The following is a 23,641-nucleotide window of genomic DNA, read 5'->3' on the forward strand; positions in this document are numbered from 1 at the left end:
CCACAACAAGTAGGAACATTATGGCAGCAACACCTCATCAACTCTGATTGCAGAGCCAGGCGAGAATGGCGGACTTAACGTCGTTGCTTTTAGCGGCCACTTTGGGTGGTGGTGGGCCGCGGCAACCATCTCGTGGCATTGAAATGCCTACACTTTTCAACTGCGGAACGAAGGAATCGGAGCCAGAAGAAAAGTTTGTTAATGCACCTCCACCCAAGCAAGGGCCGCTCTTCCTTCGTATGTGTGTTCTTTGCGGAAATGACCTTGCAGCAGGTGGGGAGTGTATCACGTCTGCACGAACTAGGCAGGAGCGCATATCATGATGCTCTCTGCGGGAGCATGAACCGCATACGGTCTTCCTCCAACACAGCACCTCAACAAATTTGTTAAGTGCGCTGTTGTTCCTGCCGTAGGCGACGTAACGGGGGCTTCTGACCCTTACGTGAGCATTCGCTATGAGGGGCACTCCTTCTGCTCACCGCCCCAAATGAACACCCTGAACCCTGTATGGGAGTACTCGTTTGAAACGGAAATCAAGGTCGGTTAAGGGAGACTCAAATGTGTGCAGTGTCACGCTAAGGAAACACTGATGGAGAAGGAGGCGTGTTAATGTGGGGTGCGAATACATGGTTTGCTTACTGATTAGGAAAATGGAACGTTGCACATCAGCGTCTATGACCAGGATATGGGGATGCAAGGGGACTTCTTGGGGTCGTGCCAACTAAAGATAATGCGGAGCCCAGCGAAGCTCAAGAAGGAAACACTTCCTCTAGTCTCTGTTCCAGCTCCGTTCTTTTCTAAGCCCCCTAACAGCCGAATTACTGTTTTCTATCATGTAGTGGATAGGCTGGAAGACCAACCCGACCTTGTGGAGCTTGCGAGGCGCCTCGGCGATGACTCTGGCGACAAACAACACCCGCAGAATATGACTGTCAGATGCTGCTGCCTCCAGGTAGGCGGTAATCTCATGATGAATGTTGCCACAACCCAAGAGACAGAAATCCGTCATGTATCTGCCACGCGCTCGTGTATCAGTGGTGAATGACAAACTTTCTGGCATTTGAAGACAGTCGGCGAAATACGTGTGGGAGTAATTATGAAGTTGCCTTCTTTTTAAAAGAAGCGCTGAAGGGATCTGCTTGAGCACGGTGCCTACTGGTAGCCGTTGCCTTTTGTATGCAACACCTGTGTGTGTCACTTGTTGTTGCAGACGGATCACCCGTCCATTTCAGAGGGCAAAATGGCGGCTATCCGGCTAACCGTTGGAAACCAGAAGGCCGTGAGCCAGCCTGGCATACCTGACGGCCTGCGTTATTTGTATGGACCTCCGGGTGTGGTAAGACGTGCACAAGACCTGCTTGCCCTTTGCAACTAAAATGTGCAAGTATACTGCAGCATTTCGACACTGAATGCTTACACCCCCTTTTCCAGTATTGAACGTACCTTTCCACGTGCTCCACTAGCAGCTCTATATGGCTGTGTGCAGTGCTCGAGGGGTTTGATTTGTATTTTCTCCCTGCAGGGTTGGCAAACAGACTTCCACTTGAAGGACGTCACAGTAGAGGATTTGGTCCAGCTCCGCATCGTTGTTGATTGGATGCTTCGAGATGCAACTGTCAGTCTCTTGTTTTCAGCACTGTAACTTCCTGCAGCAAGCAGGCAACCCATTTGATCACTGATTGGCAGACCTCAGTAGCCCGTACAACAGCCTATACGCGTATCTATTAGGGGGCTTGATTGCTGATAGCTCACTCAGGCTCTTTCACTGTGTCCAGGAGGATGAATTAGACATGGTCCGCAAGGAGTACTTCAGTGGCCTCAGCAAGACAGACCAGAGCCCCAGTCCAGCGCCCACGGACAAAGCAGAATCAGCCGGGGGAGAATCTTTCCAAGAGTGCCCACAAGTGGAAAGCTCAAAGGAACAACTTTGTCAATTCCCTTCCAAAGTGCACTTCGAATCAAAGACCGGCCGCCAGCCCGGAGAAGAGAAGGGCAATCAAGATAATGAAGACACATCCACTGTACACACGAATATCGGCCGTAAGTATACGGGCTTGCAGCCGTCTGCCACTGGTAATAATTCTGAGTGCAATGATCTGGCTACGAATTGAGGCACAGAGCGTTCACCTGCCTGCTGCAGCTTTTATCGCCAACTGTATGCTCAGGATCGAAAAAAGGGAGACGAAGAAGCCGGGGGGGTTCCACACAGGTTTGCGCACTCGCTTTTGTTGCCAGTAGAACCAGTGCAATAGCTTGTCCTGCTTGATCTTCACCCTTCTTGGGCTGATTGGGCGACAGGAGGGACGCAGCTCCAACCGTTTTCCTTCTTGCGCTCAGAAGGGGTTCCGAACTTTCGCCTCCTGGCAGTTGCCCCTAGACGAAATCCGGGATTTCTGCAACGAGCGCCGCCTCTGTGCATGGGCTGGTCGATGCATTCTTACAAGCAAAACAGGAGTTAAGAGCGGAGAGGTACCACATACTCACAGCAGGCTCCTCCCTGTTTCCCCGGCAGATGCAAACTGTCTCTCTGCAGTTGCTGAGTGGGGTTGTAACCAGTACTTTGATGTGTTTGTGAACTTCTACTCAGCTGCTGATGCACATTGATATTTTTGCGGAGGGAGAGAAGCCGCTGCGAAAAGTCAACATACTGCGATTCCCTCCACCAGTGTAAATAATATCACCCCTTTCCCAACCACGTGTGAACGGCTTATATTTCCAGTCGTCCGTCGGTTAGACCACTGGTGTAAATCCGTCCGGATGAGGGCCCCTTTTTCCTTATGGTAGGCCGTTTTACTCCTTTTGCTAAGCTGACGGGTTGTGCTCATAGGTCACTTGGGTCGGCAATAAAAGCAGCGTCGGTTCCTGCGGGTGACACGAAACAGGGAGAGTCTACGGAGCCTGGTGAAGCTTCCAAGGACAACTTGGTGAGATGCCAACCCCACCCAACCCAAGAGATGCCAACCCCTAACGGCAATTTACACCTAGACAGCTTTGAGATGACAAAGTTTTGCTCTTTGGGTCCTCTTTCGATGGTGATTTGTTTGGGCATTGGATTTTGGCGGTATTCAGTCTCTACCATGGGACTTCGACATTAATACAGATGGCGTTTTGATGTTTTCATGTTCTGGAAAACTCGCGACTTCTTGTGTTGCTGTTGTGGCATTGCTGTGACCCTAGACCCTGTACCTGCACTTGTATGCGGACTTTCTGCCCAAGACAGATGTAGACTACGATGCCCTGCCGTGGAACGACTGTGACCCCTTCGTGGTGATCAATTCTGGCAACCTCAAGAGCAAGAAGTCGTCTTGGACAACAACAGTCCAGAATAACCGCCAAAGAGAAGTGGAGTGGGAATGCATGGCGGTTGAAGTTTGCAAAGATCGGTGCGCCCCAGATAAGCACAATATAGAACGGATCGAACAACTTCACCACATGGATGGATACTGTATTCTGTAATACATGCACAACGAATGTATCCGTGGCATGACTTCTTGCTGCAGGCGCCGCCGCCGACTGACCTTTGAGTTGTTCGATTCCGACACACCGTTTATGTTTGGCTCGGGAATACTTAAACAGCACGTCGGCATGGCACAAATGAACCGTATACCTCTGAACAGACCGACGTGGTTGCACATGTTTGGAGGAGCCATCAACGGAGAGAGGGAAGAATACAACACTGCCATGATCAAGGGAGCTTTGGAGCCGCCGTCGACTTACCGCGGCAGCCTCTGTGTCCTGGCTGACACAAAACGAACCCGACGAAGAGACTGGCCCCCCTTCCCAGACCGTTGCGGCGCCTCTGTACACATTCAGGTGACCATCGGCAGGGCACTCTACTTGCCAGACACATACAGGTGAGCTTCGTTGGATGGGACAGTCGGTGAAGACGTGCACGCAGATGCTTCCTTCCTTTAATGTATACGTTGGCATGCAGCCCTTGCAGACCACTTTCTTCACGGGTTTCATTCAAATATTGGATCACGCTTATGAGCGATTGGGATATTTGTTGATTGGCTTGCTTGTGCGATTTAGAGAACGCGAAGTCAGCCTCCTAATTCAGGTGCCCGGTTGCGTGCTCGAAATACCTGGCGCGGGGCCTGCCAAGGGATTTTTCTCTCAGGGTCAGGTTGCCAAGCATGTGCCACTCACAAGTACCCTCAATGGCGTCCGAAAGTGCCGCGAAATGTCTGAAATTCCGCCGGCGAATGCAGATATCCTAGAGTTTCCTGGGTACGTAGACAGCAAAGGAGTGTTGCGATTGTACAACTGGACCTCCCCACGCTCGGAGATGCAACACGACACGGCGACGGCGTTTAAAGAAGCTGGCGGGGGGAAAGACAAAGTGACTGGCCAGTTGGCGTCCGATGCGTCCGAGACAGATCCTGTTTGGAGAGACCTCGCTGAACTGCCGCTTTCTCTAATGAACGCATGGGTTTTACGCGAATCTGAGCCAGTGTTCCTACTCCCTCAAGTACAGCATGCCTATGTATATTTGGTTCCAGTAGGAGAAGAACACCTGCCCCCCAAGATTTTTGGCCGCATCCCGCTTACTCTGAGTGTAGGCACGAAAGCTGCACTGGACAGCCATGGCTCTGCAGGGGACCCGAGCGATTGGCCACCGAGCGAAGCATTGTCCAACGACAAAGTGGACAGTGTCTCGGAACTGGAGCAAACAATTCCATCAAGTGAGACTGAAGCTTTTCGCCTGATTGCATGACGTTCCTCTTATGCTTTAGCACCTAAAAAAGAGGGTTTGCGGACCTGTTGTATTTCGTGGGGATATATTGCAACAATGACAATGGTGGAAAGCAAATGGCACTTCCGAGAATGATTAATTATTCAACCGCATCTTCTAACAAGCATTTTAAAATGCTTGCAGTGGCTAATGCCATTTCTCTGTGCAGAACAAGAAATTGAAGGGCAAGGCTCTCTACACCCCGCTGTGCCTCACTGTGAAAAGATGTCGTGGGAAGTCAGCACACTGCAGGACCAAAACACAGATGCAGCAGCCTCCGACGACGGCGTAACCATTGAGCCTCTAAAATGGATCCAGGTCCGCCATGACTCCCTACCTGCCTGATTGCACCACGTGCTGGTGCTGGGGCCATGCGAATGAGGCATGCTGTGTACTGCAGTAGTGAATCGCTGTTGTCTTCGTGTGCCATCGCTGTGGTTTGGTGTGCAGATGCACTGGGACCAGTCAGTCACTCCTCTGCCAGAGTGCCGTTTCCCTTCAACTTTTGCTGCTTGTCTCCTTGCCTCGGCCCGGGCAGTTTTGAGCAGGGCGCCGTCTCCTCTAGGTTACGATTCCACTGCTTCAGGTGACTCCCAAAGCAGCACTGACAACGGCAGCCAAGGGCACGATACGGAAGCAGCCGACTGGTAAGCTTACCTGGATTCCTTGGTGGAGAACCCCTAGCTTTGTACGCAACGGTATTGCACTCGTGTTCTCCTTTCAGACTAAGTTGTGATATTGCACTAGCGTTCTACATAGACTGCAAGTAAAATGTTTACGTGAGCGGCACAGGGAGGAGAATTATGGAATCGTTGCCATGGATAGGCCGTCCGTTGCCAAAAACCCTATCCCCAAAGCAGAAGTCGTTTCGGTGTTTTGCGGAGTGGACACACGGGAGCGCCGCTGCGGCCACATAGGAAGGAAGGTGCTGAGCGAATCGCTTTTTTGCTTTCCTCCTGAAAACGGCCAGTCTGGTGGGCAGCTAAGAAATCCAGGTCGTGGACATCGAGCAGGGAGTTCTCTTCAAAGTTCGGCAATTGGACCTTCCCCGTTTTACAGAAAGGTGTTTTTCCATGGTGACATTCTGCAGGCGAGGAGTCTGCCGGCCATGGACAGTGACGCACTGGTAAATCCTTGGTGGTCCGTGGAAGTCGAGGGGGAGGTACGTATAGGCAGCTAACTGTAAATACGTTTGCTACAACATCACAGAAGTTAGTTTTTTCAATACTTCGTTCTAAGACCATGCTGTGTAATTGCGCTGCTGTTGCTGCTTATTGTACTCATGGTTCTTCTCAGCTCATTAAAATGGTGGACGAGCAACATATTGATCGGGAAATGAGTTGCCTAAAGACCAGCTTAAACCCTGCCTTTTTGCAGCGGACAGCCGCCCCTGTGTATTTATATCTTGGTCCTCAAACAAATGTGCAAAGTGTCACTTTGGCAACTGGACTCCCACCCTTTAACCAGTTGCTGCTGCCGCCTCCCCCTGTTTTGCTGCGCCTTTTCGACATCGACATTGGAAAAGGTGGCGAAGTGGCGAAGGAAATGATAGCACTGGTCATAGAGTGGTCCCCTGCCAATTTAGACTTGCGCTACAGAGCGGCTTTGCAGAAGTTGGACTCTGAGCACCCTCGTGGAGGCCTGACCAACGGAAAGCAACTGATGGAATCTGTAACTGACGTTAATTACGCCCACCAGGCGGTTTGGTATGCGCTTGCAAACAGAGAACAGGCAGCATTCACTGCAGTGGAAGAGAGCGTGGCTACGAGCATCGAGTGGGATGCAAAACCCCGACTGTTGGCAGCTGTTGGGTTTGCTCTGAATGGGTTTGGCAAAAGTCCCAATCAACGACTGTCTACAGCCACGACTGCTGACTCTCGAAGCCAACCAGCTGCAAACAAGAGATCACTTGCCAGCTCTCTAGTGGCGCCCTGGCCGGTGCTCGCGCTGGACAACCCCGTTCATGTGACAGCTTCCAACTGCCCGCTGCTGAAATACCATTTTGACGTTGACATCCTCGGTATCCGGTGCTTGGCAAACTCGTCTGCTGACCAAGCGGGGTCGGAGCTCGTCCTGCAGGTATCTGCTTTCTGGCAAGGCAGTGCCAAAGACCTTCAATTGACTTTGAGCTCCTCGGATTTCCCAGGCCCCAATGTAGTGGCGCGCTTCAGTGAAACCGAACCGGTAGGCACTCTGTTTGCAGGTGTTGCTTCGCTTTCTGTCCTGGCTAAGAGATTCTGGTGTTGCACCTTAGCGAAAGCAATGAGCACTGTTTTGCGGAATGGTCTGCCATAGGAAACCCGTCGAAAGGTGTTTGCGGAGGTAGTTGATGTGAAAGAGGGGAAAATGTCACGTCAGGTTTTGCTTCCAATACGCCGAAACGTTGGTGAGCTGAATATTTCTTTCAATGGGACTAGTTCTTTCCTATGTTTTTGGCTTTGTCGGTCTCTCTCCTAACTGCAGATTCTGGAGGAGTGAATGCTTCACTCCTCCAGTGGTGATGTTCCCTGTCTTGAGGCTTTCCTGTCTTGTGTAAGGCCAAAACTTGCCTAAAACGCTGTGTGAAACGGATGGCTATGCGTTTCTCCTTTGCAGAGTCAAGCACTGCTCCTGGCCAGTGGGTCGGGGCGCGTTTGTCTATAACATCCTTTGCCACACCGTTCTTGCCGTACATTCAGGAAGAAGTGTCCTACCTGCCTAACCAGATGGCAAAAATGCAGCAGCATGTATCTACAAAGTCTCTTAATGGCACAAACGGAATGGCAGGAGGAACAGACGGGGTTTTCTACAAAATGATGGAGTCAAAAGGTGTTTACAGCACACGAGGCAGCGGGCGCATTATGCGCAGGCACGGCATAAAGGCAATCCTACCGGATATCTGCTTTCGCCTCGTAAACAGAGATGGGTCTGAACTTGGCACGCTGTCGCTTGCGCTCAATTCATTCGTAAAGGTGCCACAAGGAGAGCACTGCCTGAAACTGCAGCTTGAGAGTCCGCTGTTGGCTCGGCTTCCTCCGCCAATGATGGACGTTGGAATGATGGTAAGTGGCCAAGCGTCATCACGCCATCCACAAACGCTACAGTCACTCGGCATGTGCTTCTGTAGCCCCACTGATCTCTTAACAGCACAGGGAAAACATGAAAATGGATAGCAGTAGATAGCAGTGTGGCAGTGGGCTTAGGACGGTTTACCGCCTCCCTTGACGGCTTGGTTTTGGACGAAGGTGATTCGTGGGCTTCGTGTCTCAGTTGTCAACTTACGCTTCGCAACTCAGGAACAAAGGGCCATGCCAGACTTGCCGTTTGTGAATACGGCAGATGTGGACGTTTTAATAGAATGTTTTAGCGAGCATACAGGAGATCTTATTTATGACTCTGACTGCAAAGTGGGCCGAATGCTGACGGACCATGACATGTTTTTCGTCCGCGACAAGGCGGGCTGTGTTCACACCCACGTTTTGAATGCTGACGACTACTTTGCTGGCTATGGCGAAAAAATGGACATTCCCTTCGTAGAACCCATCATGCAGGTATATCGGGATCATCACGGCATCATTGCAACCACATTGCTACCATGCATTCTCGCTTGCAGAAATGCTCTTCGCGAAACATAAAATGTTGTCCGTGTTGAATATCAACCCCGCTGTTTTTGCTTCAGGCCGACCTGGCTGATCCGGGACCCACCCCTTCTGAATATGCCCGTTTTTTTGAGGAAACCCGCCGCAGGATCGTCGGTGACAGCCGAAGTGTACGCCTTCGTTCCAAAAAGAGAAGTGTGGAGACCTCGAAAACATTTCGTGTTGAAGATGAGGAACACGAAAAACAGCTTACGAAGGTCGACTACAAAGTAGCTGCGAGTACGATCTCAGCGTTCATTGCCTCCCATCTCTCCCTGTGACCACCTGATGCCTAATTTCGGTTTTCCTGCATGCAAATTTAGGTTGACTGCATCTGGGCAAAACCATCCTGGACGATGAACAGGCCAGCTGTGTTTGCGGTGGTTCAGACAGAGAGGATGACCGAGTCCGGCACGCAACGCGTACATGGCTCCGAAAGCGTGGCCATGAAGCTTGCCTGGATGAGGAAAGGTAATCAAGCTAAAGCTTTTAATGCCTATCGCATTCAGCAGTGTCGTTGGGTTTTGGGATACGTTATGCAACTAAAGGGCCACTACATGGAGTTGCCAGTTTTCTGTTGCACGCCATAGGGAAGCGGCTATTGGTATTGCTGTTTTTTTCAGCTCGTGCTTGCTAGCGAGGCTGATGCTGATGCGGTCTGAGTACGGAGATTCTGCGGAGTCCGGCGACCCAGTTTCTGGGGCCAACAAGTACTTGCCAAGAAAATTATTGCCGACGTTTAACATGGTCAACATTTTTGCACGGAAAGAAGGCAAGTCCGGTCATGATGCATTTGCCATGGCAAACCATGCAACTTAAAGCATTGGATTGGTAACCCCATCAAGCGCAATATCCTTAGGAGGGGGAAAGCTTTACATTAGCTCTTGCACCATGTCCAGTGTGCAGTGCTTTTGCACGGAGCTGAAGTGGTACGAGGCCTTAATGCAACTGCACACCCGTTGTCCCCCACAACAGACAGTTACTTTATTCTGTTACGTCTTGAATGCTTGTTTCCGTCATGTTAGGGGTGGTAGTTTGGTCGGCGTCATCAAGTGGGGGCGAAGGCCGCTTTGGCAGGGCAGGCGACTTGCTGCTCATCTTCAGAACTACAGCTGACAAGCAATACCACCGCATATGCGTTCCTAGCCTCGACATACGGTGGGTTGGACTTTGCCATGTTACATCAGCATTCGAGCGAACAGGCAGAAACCTCATGGAGAATATATCAATGCTGAAAAGCGCTTCTTGTTCATTCCCTCACATTGTAGCCTGCCGCATTCCTTTTGTTTCTCCAGATATCCTCATGAAAACGCGTTCTACATCTACGACACAATCACCCAAAGCTTCGTGGATTTCCACAGAATGTAGGCAGTGACGTTGTCACGATCTTCCTTCACACACGCGTACTCGACCCACCAACTAACATCTTCTTTTGTGCCCTGGTCATGCCATATCAATAAATCAGAAGTAGCCACTGAACCTCTGTACAGCTGCTTGCTGTCTTTCTAGTGGGGCGTTTTTGTCGCTACCGTTACCCTTTGCACAGGTGTGTGGAACAGAAGCTAAAATGCCTCAAGATGCAGCTCAGGGGACGTGACAAAGACAAACTGGCAAGCGACCGGCTAGCCCTTTGTTCTTGCGCTTGCCTCCCTGTCTGAACTGAGACCGCAGTGTTACCGAATTTTCCCTAGCGAGCATCCACATGCTATTTGATGCTACGGCTTGCTCTGTATGTCGCGTCTCACAGGTAGGGCAGCCAGACCAGGAGGAACTCGAAGTGGAGATCATCGAGCTCGAGAATGAACTGGCGAGACTCCGCGAAGCTGTGCGTTTCATACCTCAGCTGGCTTTTCTACCACTGGGTTGATTGAGGCGCCTTAGAGGTTTTAGTCAGGCGACGAATACCCAGTGATAGTACCAATCTCACAACGGATGCATTTTGCACATTTGGGAGCTCGTGGGCTTGGAGTGTTGCAGGGTGGAGGATACAGAAAAGAAGCTTGTGATGATCCCAAGGCTGGATTCGGCTATGCACTTGACGTGCAGCGTGGTGAGTTGGTATGTCGGCTGAAGAAAACAAGCACCTACTTTGACCGGAACCAAAGCCTGCTGTGGTTCGACAGCTTCGCCGTGCTTCCCACCCTCAACTTGTCCCTTCCAATGGTTTGGGGAGAGGATAAGAAAAGAGTGGCCGTTCTGAAGGTGAGACAGTGGGCAACGCAAATTTGCACATAATCCAAAAGCAGCCATGAAGGCCTCAAAGATAACTGGGCTCGGCGCTACGTTTGCAATTGAAGGCTTCTTGCTGTTCTTTTCAGGGGTGGGTGAGGGTGACAGACATTACTTCAATGGAGAAGACCCTCAACGATGACGATGCTCACTATGATACCGGAGGGGTCGGTGTGGTGACCAGCTCAACAGAGACGCAGATACAGCCCTTGCAGCAACCAGGAAGAAGGAAAGCTCCCAGTATCACTTCAGATATATCTGGATATGCCACTGGTGGCTATCCACGCCCTGCAGTGCTGATTGCGCCGCCAATGCACCGCTGGATGGAAGAAGTTGTGGTGGTGCACGTATACGTCTTGACAGCACGAAACCTACAAAATGTTGATGCAATAGGAATGAGCGATCCGTACTTGAAGCTACAACTCGGACAACAGGTTGTTGTGTCGGAACGAGTATTCGACGGGTAAGCCTGCGAGTGGGCAAACGAGAGTGCACCCAACCACAGATGAACTGCAAGTGCTGTCTCTGTCTCTAGTCCCTCCCCATTCCCGACACCAATGATATCATCGTTTAAAGATGGTATGATCACTTAGCTTGCCATACTGCTCACCCGCAGCAACCTGAACGTGTCAGATCAACAAATTTGGACTCATCCTGAGAACGTATTTAGCTTTTCTCACACTTTCGCAGGAACTGCAATCCGAATTTCTACGAGCATTTTGTCTTCCGCGTGATGATTCCTGGATCGGCCATTTTGAAAATAACTGTCATGGACAAAGGGGATGTGTTGCAGAGCGATTCCCCATTGGGAATTGTTTCAGTCGATCTAGAGGAGCGGTACGATGCTGCTGCTAAATCCTCAATCACAAAGAAGTGTTAAACGTACCTGCCGAAAACTAAATGCAAGAGGGCAAACCACTTGCATTTAGTTTTCGGCAGGCACATTTAACACTTCCTTGTAAATGAACTTTTTGTGCACATGGTGTTCGGTTTGTCGCAGGTGGCTAGCATTACGAGCTTCCCGTATTACTCAATACCAAAAGATGTGGTACGTCGCCAGTGGCTCCAAATGCCAAAGTAGGAGGTTGGCGCTCCAGTAGCAGCAGTTTGTCGGGCTAGATAGTCTAACTTGTTAAAAGTCGTCTCCTGCATATATTGCCGTTGCGCACTGCAGCCCTGTGGTTGGACCGGGAAAAACGACATACGCCCCCCCTTTGCACTATTTTCCGATCGAATTTCAATCCCTCCAGACCGGGGAAGGCGATGGAGATATTGGCTTATCACAGGGGACTCTTAGATACTTTATCGACTTGGTATGGCAGCGCAAATGCCCGCAACCCCCATGATTCATCATATCTTCAATAGCTTCTAGCCTATGGCAAGTCTCATGTATATCTGATTTCATGCGGCCGATAGCCGTCACGAGCACTGTTACGTTGTTGCTTCCGTTGTAGCATGGCGAGACAGATCCGTATGAAGAGCTTTCTCTTTCCCACTTGGGGATTGAGGAGGAATTCGAGCTGCGCTTCATCGTTTGGAATATCGAGAATATAAACGTATTCAAAGGCTCTTCAGGTGGGCGGATCCCCAGCTGAGGCCAGAGGTAACGACCGTCAAACACGTCACAGCGATTGATTGAAACCACATGGAGACGAAACTGGGGGTTCTGGGATGTTGCCTTCTAAGAGCGCAGTCTCAACAGAGCTACCTGCTCTAGTATGATTTAGAAAATTGGTATAATGTGACTTAATATAGTGGCCATTTCTGCATCGCGGCTGGAACTGCTCTCAGGGGAGCGGAACGACCTAAAAGTTCGAGTTGAACTGTTTATGACGGACTTCGAGTTGGTGGATTCGTGCGAAAGTTTTGACACGGATGTACATTTCTTCTCGAAGCGTACAGCCACATTTAACTGGCGAATTCTCAAACGGGTCAGGTTACCCTTGGCTGCTCTCAGTGTCAAGGTGAGCTTGGTGCAACCGATTCACGATGAAAAAATATCTGCAAAGAATTCATAGTCAATCTCATGTTGCTTCTATTGTTTGTTAGGCTATCGCCACACATACTTCCATTTGCTCACAGTGGTGCAAAAACATTTTTATCCACGTTTTTGCGACCGTGAATGGAGGAAATGCTGCAAAGCATGTCATTCTGGGTTTCTTGTAAAGAACACAATGCCACGACTTGCTGCGTGCAGCTTACACTCGTTGACATCAACGCCCCTGCAGCTGACAACGCCCTGTACAATCCAGAGACGCTTAGCCTCGACGCGCTTGCCTTAACTGCTATTACTCGGTTCCGCCAAGAACAAAAGCCGATAGGCCCCGTTGACTTCGACATTATATTCGACGACCCTTTGGGGGCCGGAATGTGCGTCTGGAGCACTGATCATGCTTCTTGAGTTTTGTACAGCACAGTCAGTGCCTTCGTGAATGATCTTGCACGAAACTGTACTGTGGTGACGAAGTTTCTCCGGTGGTTAGCATGTAGGTACCTAAAGGGAATTTTGTATGCTCTTTTCGGTCTGCCCCCAGGGTCGAGCACTGGTGCCAGGCATTTTGGTGTGCACCATACGAAGCAATGGGATGCCCCCCCGCTGTGACTGGCTGCTGCAACCGGCGCGAGGTGCGTGGAAACTTCATGGAAGAGAACGACGAGTCCGTCGCCCTGTGCTGCTGTCTGGGCTATTGCTGCTGCGGACGCCAGGCAAAACGCCGCCGTGTTGGAACGTGAGTTGTCAAGCCTAACTCCTGTCAGCAGTATGACGGCACTGTTGGGTGTCCCTAGTGATGGCCTTCCACAGCAGTTCTGCGTGGACTTGTCCCCAATGTCCCTTCGGTCGTAGCAATTCCGTTCGTACTGAAAAATCAGCGTAGATTGTACATTGTGTGTATTGTATATTTGTATATTGTACATAGTGTATTGTATATCTGCAACAACTCAGTGGTTGACCTGCATTGGTCCCCCGTACTGTACTGCTTCTCAGGTTTCTTTCTGGCCCCACAACGCTCCACTGCACCGTCGCTCTGCTTCCCAAGACAGAAGCGGATGCCCAGCCAGTGGGCGCGGGCCGAGCTGCTCCGGAGCCACTAGCGGAACCAACAGATCGCCCGTCACCCAACATGATGCTAACTGTGAGATGCACTGCTACGCCATACCTACACGGCACAAGACCGTGGTGCCGCCATACTATAACTGTTATTGTTACTGCCCTCCCCTCACACAGCTACACCTGAGGCTTTGTGAGTGACCGCAGGATCCCGTAGGGTATATGACATTAGTTATTGGAAATCAAACATGCGCTCTTATACAGTGAGTCGAAGGAAATGAACCCTAAACCCCTATGTAGTCATGAGAGCAACATCTGCGTACGCCTGCGACCATGAATGGCTCTGGATTTGGACATGTGATGCTCAGGGCAACCTCAATGGGATGCTGCATGCTGACAGTGCTTCTTCTAATCGTTCTAATCGCGGCGATCATCATTATCGCGATCCGCATTTGATTTGAACGCCTGCTTAGATTTCAAATGCCATGCCATTGTGTACACGCGCATGCAAAATTAAAAATGCTTCCTGATAATCCTTTACCACTCTAGAGGCATACGCATATGGAGCTGGCCCCGCTTATCTCTGCTCTGCCAACGTGTATGCGAGCCAGTGGCACTTGTAACGGCAAGTGCTGCCGTTTTTGCGCTCTCCCCTAGTGTTGTGCAGTGAGAACCTTAAGTTTAAACAAGGTAGATACTTCATATTCACGCGCGACCCCTAACGCTTCCCACTGGCTGTCGTAACCTCGCATCCCTCGTCAGACAAAAAGGTTCCAAGCGGGGCCATCGCTGCCAACATTGGTGAAGCCGAGCACCGCAAAAATCACCGAACTCAGTTTGTACGAGTTTTGCATGTACTCGATTGTTTCATGATGCCAATGAAGCAGAGGCTCCGTTCTTGCCAAGATTGCTAAAATAGACGCCAGGATTCTATGGACACCAACAGCTGCGCCGAATGGAAGAACCGAGGAAAGTGGGGAGTCACTCAGATGCTCCAAATGATTGCATGCAGCGTTTGGCTGCTCCTCCTGATTGCGCAGCACAGCTGTTAGTTGAATTAAAACTTGTACTCAGATAAACAGTTCTAGCTCATGGCGGGCAAAAGAATGCTTTCCGTCGTCAGGAAGCCTGGGGTAAAACGCCACCATCGCGTCCTGATGCCCGATGTAGACCGTGTTGTACACTCTCCAATACACCTCGCGCACCTGCGCAGAAGAACAAATGTCAGAATATGCATAAACGTGAATATATCTTCCCTGTCTGCATGCACATTGATCTCAGAACGCATGCAACGACGGTGCTGTTACTTCAAAAAGATAAGCACAGTCTTAGAATACATGTTTTCTAGCACTAATAGTTTCGGCAGCATACAAGAAACTGGGCCCCGGCTTCACAAAACAAATGCCGTGATATACAGGCCTACCTTGCGTGCTGGATGAAACAAACCGAGAATGATGTACCGAAATACGACGCCGGGCCCGATGGCAACGCGCATGCCGTCCACGGCGTCGAAAAAAGCCTGAAGATAAATGAAACACAGGAAACGAAACAATGACTTCGGAAAGCACTCTCCGTAGATTGATTGAACTAAACGTACACCGCGAATCCCTCCAATGGGCAGCAAATATAGAGAAAAGACTCACTTGAACCATGTGTGCCGAGACTTCGAAAATGTTAGGCCAGACGTAGTTAAACAAATGAGTCAGAGCATCTTCGCAGCTAAGTCCGTGAACCCCTGAGGAGAACATAACAGAGGCATCCGACCTCTTATGCTTTTCGGCACAAACAAGGAGTTGCTGTTGCATACGCCGGAGGCCAATGTAACGATGCTGCTATTATTATCAACTTCCCAGTACACATACGCTCGCAAAATCCACAAACTGAGGGCTCAAATGAAAAGGAACTTACCTAGTGCAAGGTGCTTGCACGCCCAGGCTGCTGTTTGTCTGTGGACCAGATCTCTGTCCATGAGAGCATCTTCCAGAAGCGGTGTGACAGTGTAGATATAGTCTTTGGCCATTTCTCCAATGTATTCAAACATAAAGCTAAGGGTCTTGAGCACACCGTTTTGAATATTGAGTTCGGGCACACGATACTCGTTGATGAGTGCAGGCAGCACAGAATAAGGTAGACATGTTTCTGCCACAATGGCAATGGCAATCGTCGTGCACAGGCGCAGCTGGCGTTCTTGCATCTTCAAATTGTTAAGGAGAGTGGCCAGCACATCCTGAGGTCCGATGGTTCTGGCTATGTAGCCGAATGTGTTCACAGTAGCTCTTCTAATACTCTTTTTCTGCGCACGCAGTAGGTCTAAAAGATCAAAACATATCCTATCCCACTCTTTTGGCGACACCAAATCGCCTCCACGGTCCGCAATACGCCCAATAAGGTCGATAAGGTTCTCCTGCACTTTCTCGTGCCTGTTCTTAAGAATAGGCGTCAAACGCGGCAGCAAATCCTTGATAGGCGGCGTCATTTTGTTCATACCAATCACGTTCACTATTGCCTTCAATGCGCACAGAATGCTTCCCAACACGTCGGGGTATTCCTCCCCCAAGTACTCGTAAAGGAACAGACCCAAGTGCCCCAACATTTGCTCTTCGCCACTCTTGAACATTACCGTGGCAATACGCGAGACGAGGTCTGCTGCCTGTTGTCGCAGCTTGGCCGAAGGCGTGTTCAGCCTCCAACGAATAACACCACAAATCTGTGGTAAGTAGGGTTTCACGCGTGTGCTCAAGGCGTTTACAATTGTTGAAAATCCATTAAGAAGCACCGCAGTATCCTCTGTGGTTTGTTCTTGGAATGCATATAACAGCCCATCAATCAGCTGCTCCTCCAGCCTCAAATCGATATCCGCAACACCACCGTTAACAATTATTTGTTCAATGGTTTCAAGTGTTACTTTCCTGAAGGGTTCACTCGGATCCTTCAAGTCATCCACAATAAACTTAATCACATGCGCACCGCCAGCCTTAGAAGCCAATTCAGTCGCGGTTTCTGTCAACAGTTTCGCTGTGCGACGATCTAGGGCATTTCTGACGAGCCACATCTTGGAGAAGAAAGGGGGTATAATATCGGTGCGGATATATTCACCTTCTACACCCTCTGTCGCTACGCACTGTTTGACGACTCTTAAGACAATCTTTTTCATTTCCTCATCGTTGGTTTCGAACTCACGCACCAACATAACCATAACTTCTCGAGTATAGTAGCTGGCATGGTAGGCATCCATAAGAGGTATAATAGACCCGATAGCTTTCAAGTAAGCCGCCAAACTTTTACCTTTTATTTCGCCAATACCCTTCCATAATGGACGCAGCACGCAATCGAAAGCCTCAATACCATAGGGAGCTGCTGCCTCTGCTAGCGCGGCTAACGCCAAAGCAGTAACAGTCTTAATCTTCAACACTGGATCATCCAGTCCATGTTGAATAATTTCAACAAATTGTCTTAAATGAGGCAATACTCCACAACCCAATAGAATGGCTATTTGCTGAATAATCTTTATCCCCGTATGACGAGCCTGCCAAGATTTCTTGCTCTGACAAACTGCCTTCAAGAACAGCAACAAAGATGGGACCCCCAATGCAGACGCCACCACAGCGAACGCTCTGCAGACACACACATAAACAATAACATCCCATGCTTAACTTAAACCATTACAACACGTATGCCTCTGTACACTCTGTTGTGGTCGATGCCCCCTTCGATACACGGTGCTCTACACTATGTTTGTTGCACAAGCAGACTTTCTACGGGGCATAGTAGTTAGGGTAGTCACAAGTAATGCCGCCCTCAGCACACACCTAAAGATCGCTCAAGCGACCATTACACTCCATCACCTACGAGCACCTAATCCCCGCCAATATAAAAACGAACCCCATAAAAAAAACAGAAACAAGACCCATAAGGAAGAAAACAAGATAAAAATGTACCTGGCGGTTGTATTTCGCACGTATTCGTCTGGATGGTCAATATCAGGACGCATAGTGGCGATCATAGTCGCCAGTCCTGCAGCCTTTGCAAGGTTACTGATGATTTCTCTGCCTTCAATACGGGCATAATAATCTTCATCAATTAAAAGAGGCTCAATAACCACTAATATTTTATGGGCATAAGGTCGCACCAAATCGTCCAGTTTATATAACACGCGATCTATAACCTTCACCAGCAAATGGCGTTCCTGTAGATAAATGCACCACAAAAGGCGCAAAAGAAAGTTATGGTTCAATGGCACAAGATAACACAAAGCAAGATGCTAAACATTCCCCATCGAACTGTGCATATACCCCGATTAGCAATGCTCCCCCACCTGATCTTCAAGAGTCGTCTGCATCATTAATGGCAATATTTGGTTAAATAGCGCAGCAGCACCAAACTCTTTTGCCTTATCCGTCAAAATACGCAAAGCAGAGCGACGGAGAGGCGGAGTTCCGTTCTTAATCTTCAGCAGCAGAAGTTGAATCTTCTTCTCCTTCACTTCCTGTAATTATATTTAATCACCATACACACAAAACAGCAAGGAACGTATATATGAACTTCCCCTGTTCAATTTAAGCAACTGTATGTACACCCGAGTGACTTACAATCAATTGTACAGGCAATATAGTCCTATATACTACTCATCCAGTGGTGATTATCTGCATGCATGCATGCAATAATTTTGTTATGAATTACCTCTTGTGTCATTTGATCTTCTGATTTTTCTTCGAAGAGTTTCGAGAAGAAATGGAAATCTTCAGCTTTCATTTGTACGCCTCCTGATGCATCTCCTAATCCTTGAGGATCTAAGAGAGAACCTGTGGGATCTACAGCCTTAACGGATATGCCTCCTTCTTCAGGCATGACGTACATAGGTGTAACACCTAATGGTGTAGCTGCAGATACACCTGGAGTTGCAGATCCCATTCCTGATGATGCTAATGCTTGCTGCCTCGCTCTTGCTGCAGCGACAGCAGCTGATGTAGGAGGGGGATTATAATCACTAGGAGGTTGTACAATTTCATAACCTTCTGTCGGCATAATCCTGTCCAATTCCTCATCCGTTAAATATCTATTTCTCTCATCAAACTCCTGCTGCAGCCGCAAAGCAAGCAGCTGCTCCGGCGTCTGCAAAGGTGTACCAGGTGTCATAGGAGTGGCACCAAGACCTAAGAAAAGGAAAAAAACAAAAACAAGAACACAGCAGCAGCTCCTCCTCTCTTTCTTCCCCCCACAAAGAAACAGCAACAGCAACAGCAGCAAAAGCAGCAACGACAGCAGCAAGAACAGCAGCAGCAAGTTCGTTATACCTGTCATAGCAAGAGGTGTAGCTCCTGGTGTGAGTCCTGATGTCATAGGTGTAGCTCCTGGTGTCTGTGAGAGTCCTGGTGTAGCGAGACCAGCATCGGATCCATCAGCTAATCTTGCGCCTGTAAGAGGAGTAGCCATTGCTGACCCCACCCCCGATCCCTCGTCTCCTCCAGGAACGGGAGTCGCATCCCATCGGCTCTTCTTCTTCATTGCTAATGGGGTCTGCCCTCCTACACCTGCTACTAACGGTGTTGCTCCCCATTGACCGGGGGTAGGTGTTTCCTGTAGCAAAACAAAAGGAAGGAAACATATACTTATTCATATGAGGAGCAACACATATCTTTGCTTGTATAGGCCTATATAAAAACAAATAAAGGGACAAATAAAAAATGACACCAAGTAAAGGGAGAGAAAGAAAAAGAGGGGTTATGCATGCATGCACGCACGCATGCATGCATATGAAATAATACAATTCATGCATGCATGCGTGCATGCACGGTAATATTAGATTACCTGTCCGGTGCCTCCTTGCGCGGGTGTTGCGTCCCATCTGCTTCTTTTCTTAGGTTTTTGTTCTGCCGTTTCTGCTGCTGCATCTCCTCCTGCAGCAATTGGGGTGTCGCCCCACCCGGGTGCCTGTCCGCCGGCTTGCAGGGGAGTATCCCATCTGCTAGCAAGACTTGCTGCTGCTGCTGCTGCACCCTCTGCTCCCTGTTGCTGTTGCTGTTGCTGCAGTGTCATGCGTTCTGCCTCCGTCAGCTGGCGCTCTCCATCCCACCTTCCTCGTTTGCCAGCAGCAGCACCACCTGCTGCTTCCTCCTGCTGCCTTTGCTGCAGCAGTTGTTGTGCTATAGCCGCATCCTCCTGCAGCTTTCGAATTTGTTTAACTGCTGCTTGTTTCTCCCTATCTAGTTGCTGCTCCACCATAACATCTGCATAGCTTCTTGCGCTTACATCTGCTCTCCTTCCTCCATCAGCAGCAAAAGGATCCTGCCTCTCTGGTGACAGCGCACGTTGAAATCTCTGCCTCCTATACATATCCTCTCTAGCAGCAATTGCTCTTTTCTCCAACAGTGCTGCTGCATCTGCTGCATCAGGACCAGAGGAAGCAAGCATGGCACGTCTCTCATTCTCTACTAGACGGGTAACCGAGTCGACACCACCCCCTCTTGATTGGTGAGCATCCTCACCAAATACACCACCAAGGGGAGTTGGCTGTTCATCTTCTGCAGGAATTTCAGAAAGATACTGATGAACGGGAGTTTCTCCGTAAAGGTGAGAGTCGAAGGCACCTTTCGATGTTAAGGGAGCTTGACTACCCGTGTTGTTGCTGTTGCTGTTGCTGTTGCTGCCGCTGCCGCTACCGCCAGATGAGCGGCCACGGCTGTCCCCGTTCTCCATTGTAAATTAGGAGAAGGAAAAAAAACAAGGGACTTGGCGTAAATGGAGTGCTGCTGCTGTAGCCGCAGATATATAGATCAGGTTCTACAGCCCCAGCAGAAAAGAAGGGGGCAGCTCTTGAGCATCCGTGATGCAAGCGTGTATACACCGCAGCGAAAGCACCTTTTTAAAGAAGCCCAATGAAGAACAAGCAAAGATATCCCCCGAAAGTACAACAATATCGCCGTACCCTTATTCACCAATTCGAGGCGGCCGGCCGCTGCTCCTGGGGAGGAGGTAGAGAGCTCTGCAGCTCCGCCTTTCAGCTGTCCATGAGCTGAAATGGTACGAAACGAACGTCTGCGCAAATACCCAAGCTGACGCCGCTTTGGGGAAAAGCCACAAACCTAGTTCAGCTGTCAGCTGCTGCTGCTGCGCACGACGAGTTTCTCTCACGTGCATGCGGCGGGAAGAAAGACCCCGGCAGCAGCCACAAGTCTACTTAATACTACAACTTAGATGCTTTAATTTCATTGAATAGTTTACCCGTACAAATCAATGAAATGAAACAAACCATCAAAGAAAAACGAATAGATTAGCTCTCTAGAACATGAATGCTTCTCCCCCACACGACGGCGTGCCCCCGGGTGCCTACCTTTGGGGAGTTGTCTACCGCTTTCTTCTCTTCAAAACTACCCCTAAATAGATTTAAACAATTGTTTCTTGTTCCAATTGAAAAATAAGCAATTGGTCTACAACGCATCGCGTCGCAGTATGATATTATTCCCTGCAGAGGCGCGCAGGCAGGCAGACAACAGATGCTCAAGGGGATGCCACTTGCCGTGCATATCCGCAGTTGCACAAAAGAGGAAATGGAATATTATTTACCTCTTCTTTTAAATGATTATGTCAATACAATTCGTATTCAATATTATCAATCACCTTTTATTCTCTACGCCGTGCACTGCCGTGCCCTGATGGCAATATGTAGCCACTTCTCTTCCTTGTGAGGCACGAAACTGAATTCAGTTGTTCTTATTGACAGGCTTGTCAACTTATAGCCAACAGAGAGCAAATTAAACCGATGAGTAGTCATAGTTGGCATTTTTCCTGATTTTCCCCTTTATTTTGTGCATAATAAGGGTGTTACTGCACATCGGGTGTACGGACTCTCTCTTGAACCTTAGATTTCGTTATATGCGCATGCATCCCCATTTGTTTCTTACATATATATACTTGCAGTAGTTTATCAATGCTTAACTAGTTTCTGTAAAGCTACATTGGCGAATTTGTTGATGCCTACTGCACATAAAAGTAAAGCTAAGAGTAACACAAAAATATGCATTTATATATAGTGCCCGCTTTGTAGGTGTGGCTACGGATAAAGAAGAAAATGTCTCCTTTTTTCTCTTTCTCGTTATTATCTTTCGGTTGCCACCCCTGTGGGGGAAGAAGTTATAAATGCATACAGGCAGCAGCAGCAGATGCTGCTACTGCTTGTAGGCAATAATAACTGCAAAAGTAAGAAAAGAATCATCAACTTGCGTAGATAAGTAAAAATAAATGGTTAATTTAGTGAGAAAATGGCGACGCATGCAATGCTCTCTCTGTATACAGGAGGCAAAGTTGTTTGTCCTCTCCATAGCCATTGGTTGTACAAACTTGCATAAAGTAATAATACAGTGCATGAATATATTAAATACATTTGTATTATATACAAGATTATAAACACCCTTATAAGGATATACACACAAACAAATATTACACTATATATGATTATTTATATTATTATTATATAGCACCTTGTAGTACGAACCTAGCGAAGGAGAATCAATGAGCATTCGTATCGCTAAGTGCATGCAATAAAGAAGTATTAAATATTATACTTTATTTGCCAATAAAAAACTAACAATAAACAATGCCGTACTTCTAAGCATCGTCATAGGAGGCAAGAGAAAAGGAAGACTTTATTAGGAGTTTCTTTTGTTTGTTGCCTTTGTTCTGCTAAGAGCTAAGAAGAAAAGAAAGTAGCGAGAGGAAAGTCGTAAGAGCTGTAGTACAATGAAAGTACAATAAATATATGAATTAAAAGAAGATATTTATTTTCCTCTTCTCTCTCTCTCTCTCTTTGCCATTCACCATTATCTGCCCCTCCTCTTCGTGTCTACTAAGAATAAAGAAAAGAATATGTTTTCCTCCCTATTAGCTGATGAGCATGAGGAATCGAGAGAAGCAAATTATATCATATAGACTGCAACAGCAACTCTCCTTAATTCATCCCTCCCCTCTCCCTCTCATAGATGAATTGGGCTAAGAGCGTTTTGAGGTAATTTGTTCCGTACATACTATTTTATAAACAATTAGTCATGATGATGCATGCAACCGTCTCGTTAGAAAACAATGATCTACTTTAATGCATTTATTTATTAAATACTCCTTAGCGAATTTATATAATATTTAGTTGCTGCTATCTGTTGCTATCTAATAGGCTAAACAGCTAACGAAGAGAATATAAGACACTGATTGGTACATATCGAGGTTCCTATGAGGGGGAAACCTAAGAGGAAGGAGGGCAATAATGACTTAAATGCTACATTATAGTCCATATTCAGGAATAAAACATGTTAGATAGCATTATAAACTAAACAATTGAACATTTCTTTCCTTTTTCCCCTGTATTCCCTCTATACAACACCCTCGATACCAAACCATCTCGTCGGCTGCGTAGCACGGTTCTTCGTTGTTTATTGATATTCTTCCAATTTTCTTTTATTGGATATTCCCTCTTAATTAAACAAACATTTTGTACGATCTAAAACCATTTGCTACCACTAAAAAGTAACAGGAAGGGGTTGAATACACGAACACCCCCCATCTTGCATAGACAGCCCCAAGGATGTTTGTATGTAAGGGAAGAAACTGCATTGAAACATCAAACACTCCTATTTTTAGCAAATTATTTTTAGTTGTTTGCAATTATTATAAACTAAAAGGGCTATTCGATTGATTTTGTTCCCGGATCGTCCCTTTTAACGCCTCCGTTTGGCCTGTGAATGGGAGTTGGGGCTTGCACATAGTTAACGATTGTTCTTGTTCTTGTTACCTTTGAATATTGGACTTCTGCAGAATGTTTATCTCTTTCACTAATAAATTCCTTTGTTTCTGTTTGAAGAAACGCCTCACGTAGGCTGCAGCTTGATGGCTGTAGCTGCATATACACCGGAAATGCCGTGGGTTTCTGCCTACGGTCTGGCATTGCCTTCCGGTTGTTGCCGAGGGTAATTTGTTTTACTTATATATTTTAGGTTATTTTTATCATTAGTTTTGAGTTTGTCG

The 23,641-nt window shown here is 48.2% G+C and overlaps 2 protein-coding genes across 2 annotated transcripts; one reads left to right on the forward strand and one right to left on the reverse strand.

The window, feature by feature from the left end:
* Positions 1–65: 65 nt before the first annotated feature.
* Positions 66–14,091, forward strand: EMWEY_00017650 (C2 domain-containing protein, putative; the record flags this gene model as incomplete). Its single annotated transcript, XM_013479929.1, has 36 exons — positions 66–237; positions 414–538; positions 647–952; positions 1,211–1,336; positions 1,523–1,638; positions 1,748–2,040; positions 2,166–2,209; positions 2,338–2,469; positions 2,588–2,667; positions 2,828–2,924; positions 3,178–3,383; positions 3,501–3,813; positions 3,935–4,685; positions 4,905–5,053; positions 5,186–5,382; positions 5,561–5,897; positions 6,032–6,919; positions 7,031–7,121; positions 7,331–7,776; positions 7,960–8,265; positions 8,394–8,592; positions 8,742–8,823; positions 8,943–9,133; positions 9,378–9,716; positions 10,104–10,177; positions 10,330–10,554; positions 10,671–11,044; positions 11,272–11,418; positions 11,582–11,629; positions 11,756–11,894; positions 12,036–12,156; positions 12,373–12,545; positions 12,779–12,951; positions 13,116–13,310; positions 13,568–13,715; positions 13,999–14,091. 36 exons carry the CDS (start codon positions 66–68, stop codon positions 14,089–14,091), a joined length of 7,896 nt encoding a protein of 2,631 aa, XP_013335383.1.
* Positions 14,092–14,700: 609 nt separating this feature from the next.
* EMWEY_00017660 (splicing factor 3B subunit 1, putative) lies at positions 14,701–20,326 on the reverse strand (the record flags this gene model as incomplete). Its single annotated transcript, XM_013479930.1, has 9 exons — positions 14,701–14,835; positions 15,054–15,149; positions 15,274–15,365; positions 15,539–17,244; positions 17,569–17,816; positions 17,946–18,116; positions 18,311–18,783; positions 18,925–19,207; positions 19,439–20,326. 9 exons carry the CDS (start codon positions 20,324–20,326, stop codon positions 14,701–14,703), a joined length of 4,092 nt encoding a protein of 1,363 aa, XP_013335384.1.
* Positions 20,327–23,641: the final 3,315 nt, after the last annotated feature.

The sequence above is a fragment of the Eimeria maxima genome, genomic scaffold, assembly GCF_000499605.1.
Source record: "Eimeria maxima Weybridge genomic scaffold, Emw_scaff147, whole genome shotgun sequence".
Lineage (NCBI taxonomy): Eukaryota > Apicomplexa > Conoidasida > Eucoccidiorida > Eimeriidae > Eimeria > Eimeria maxima.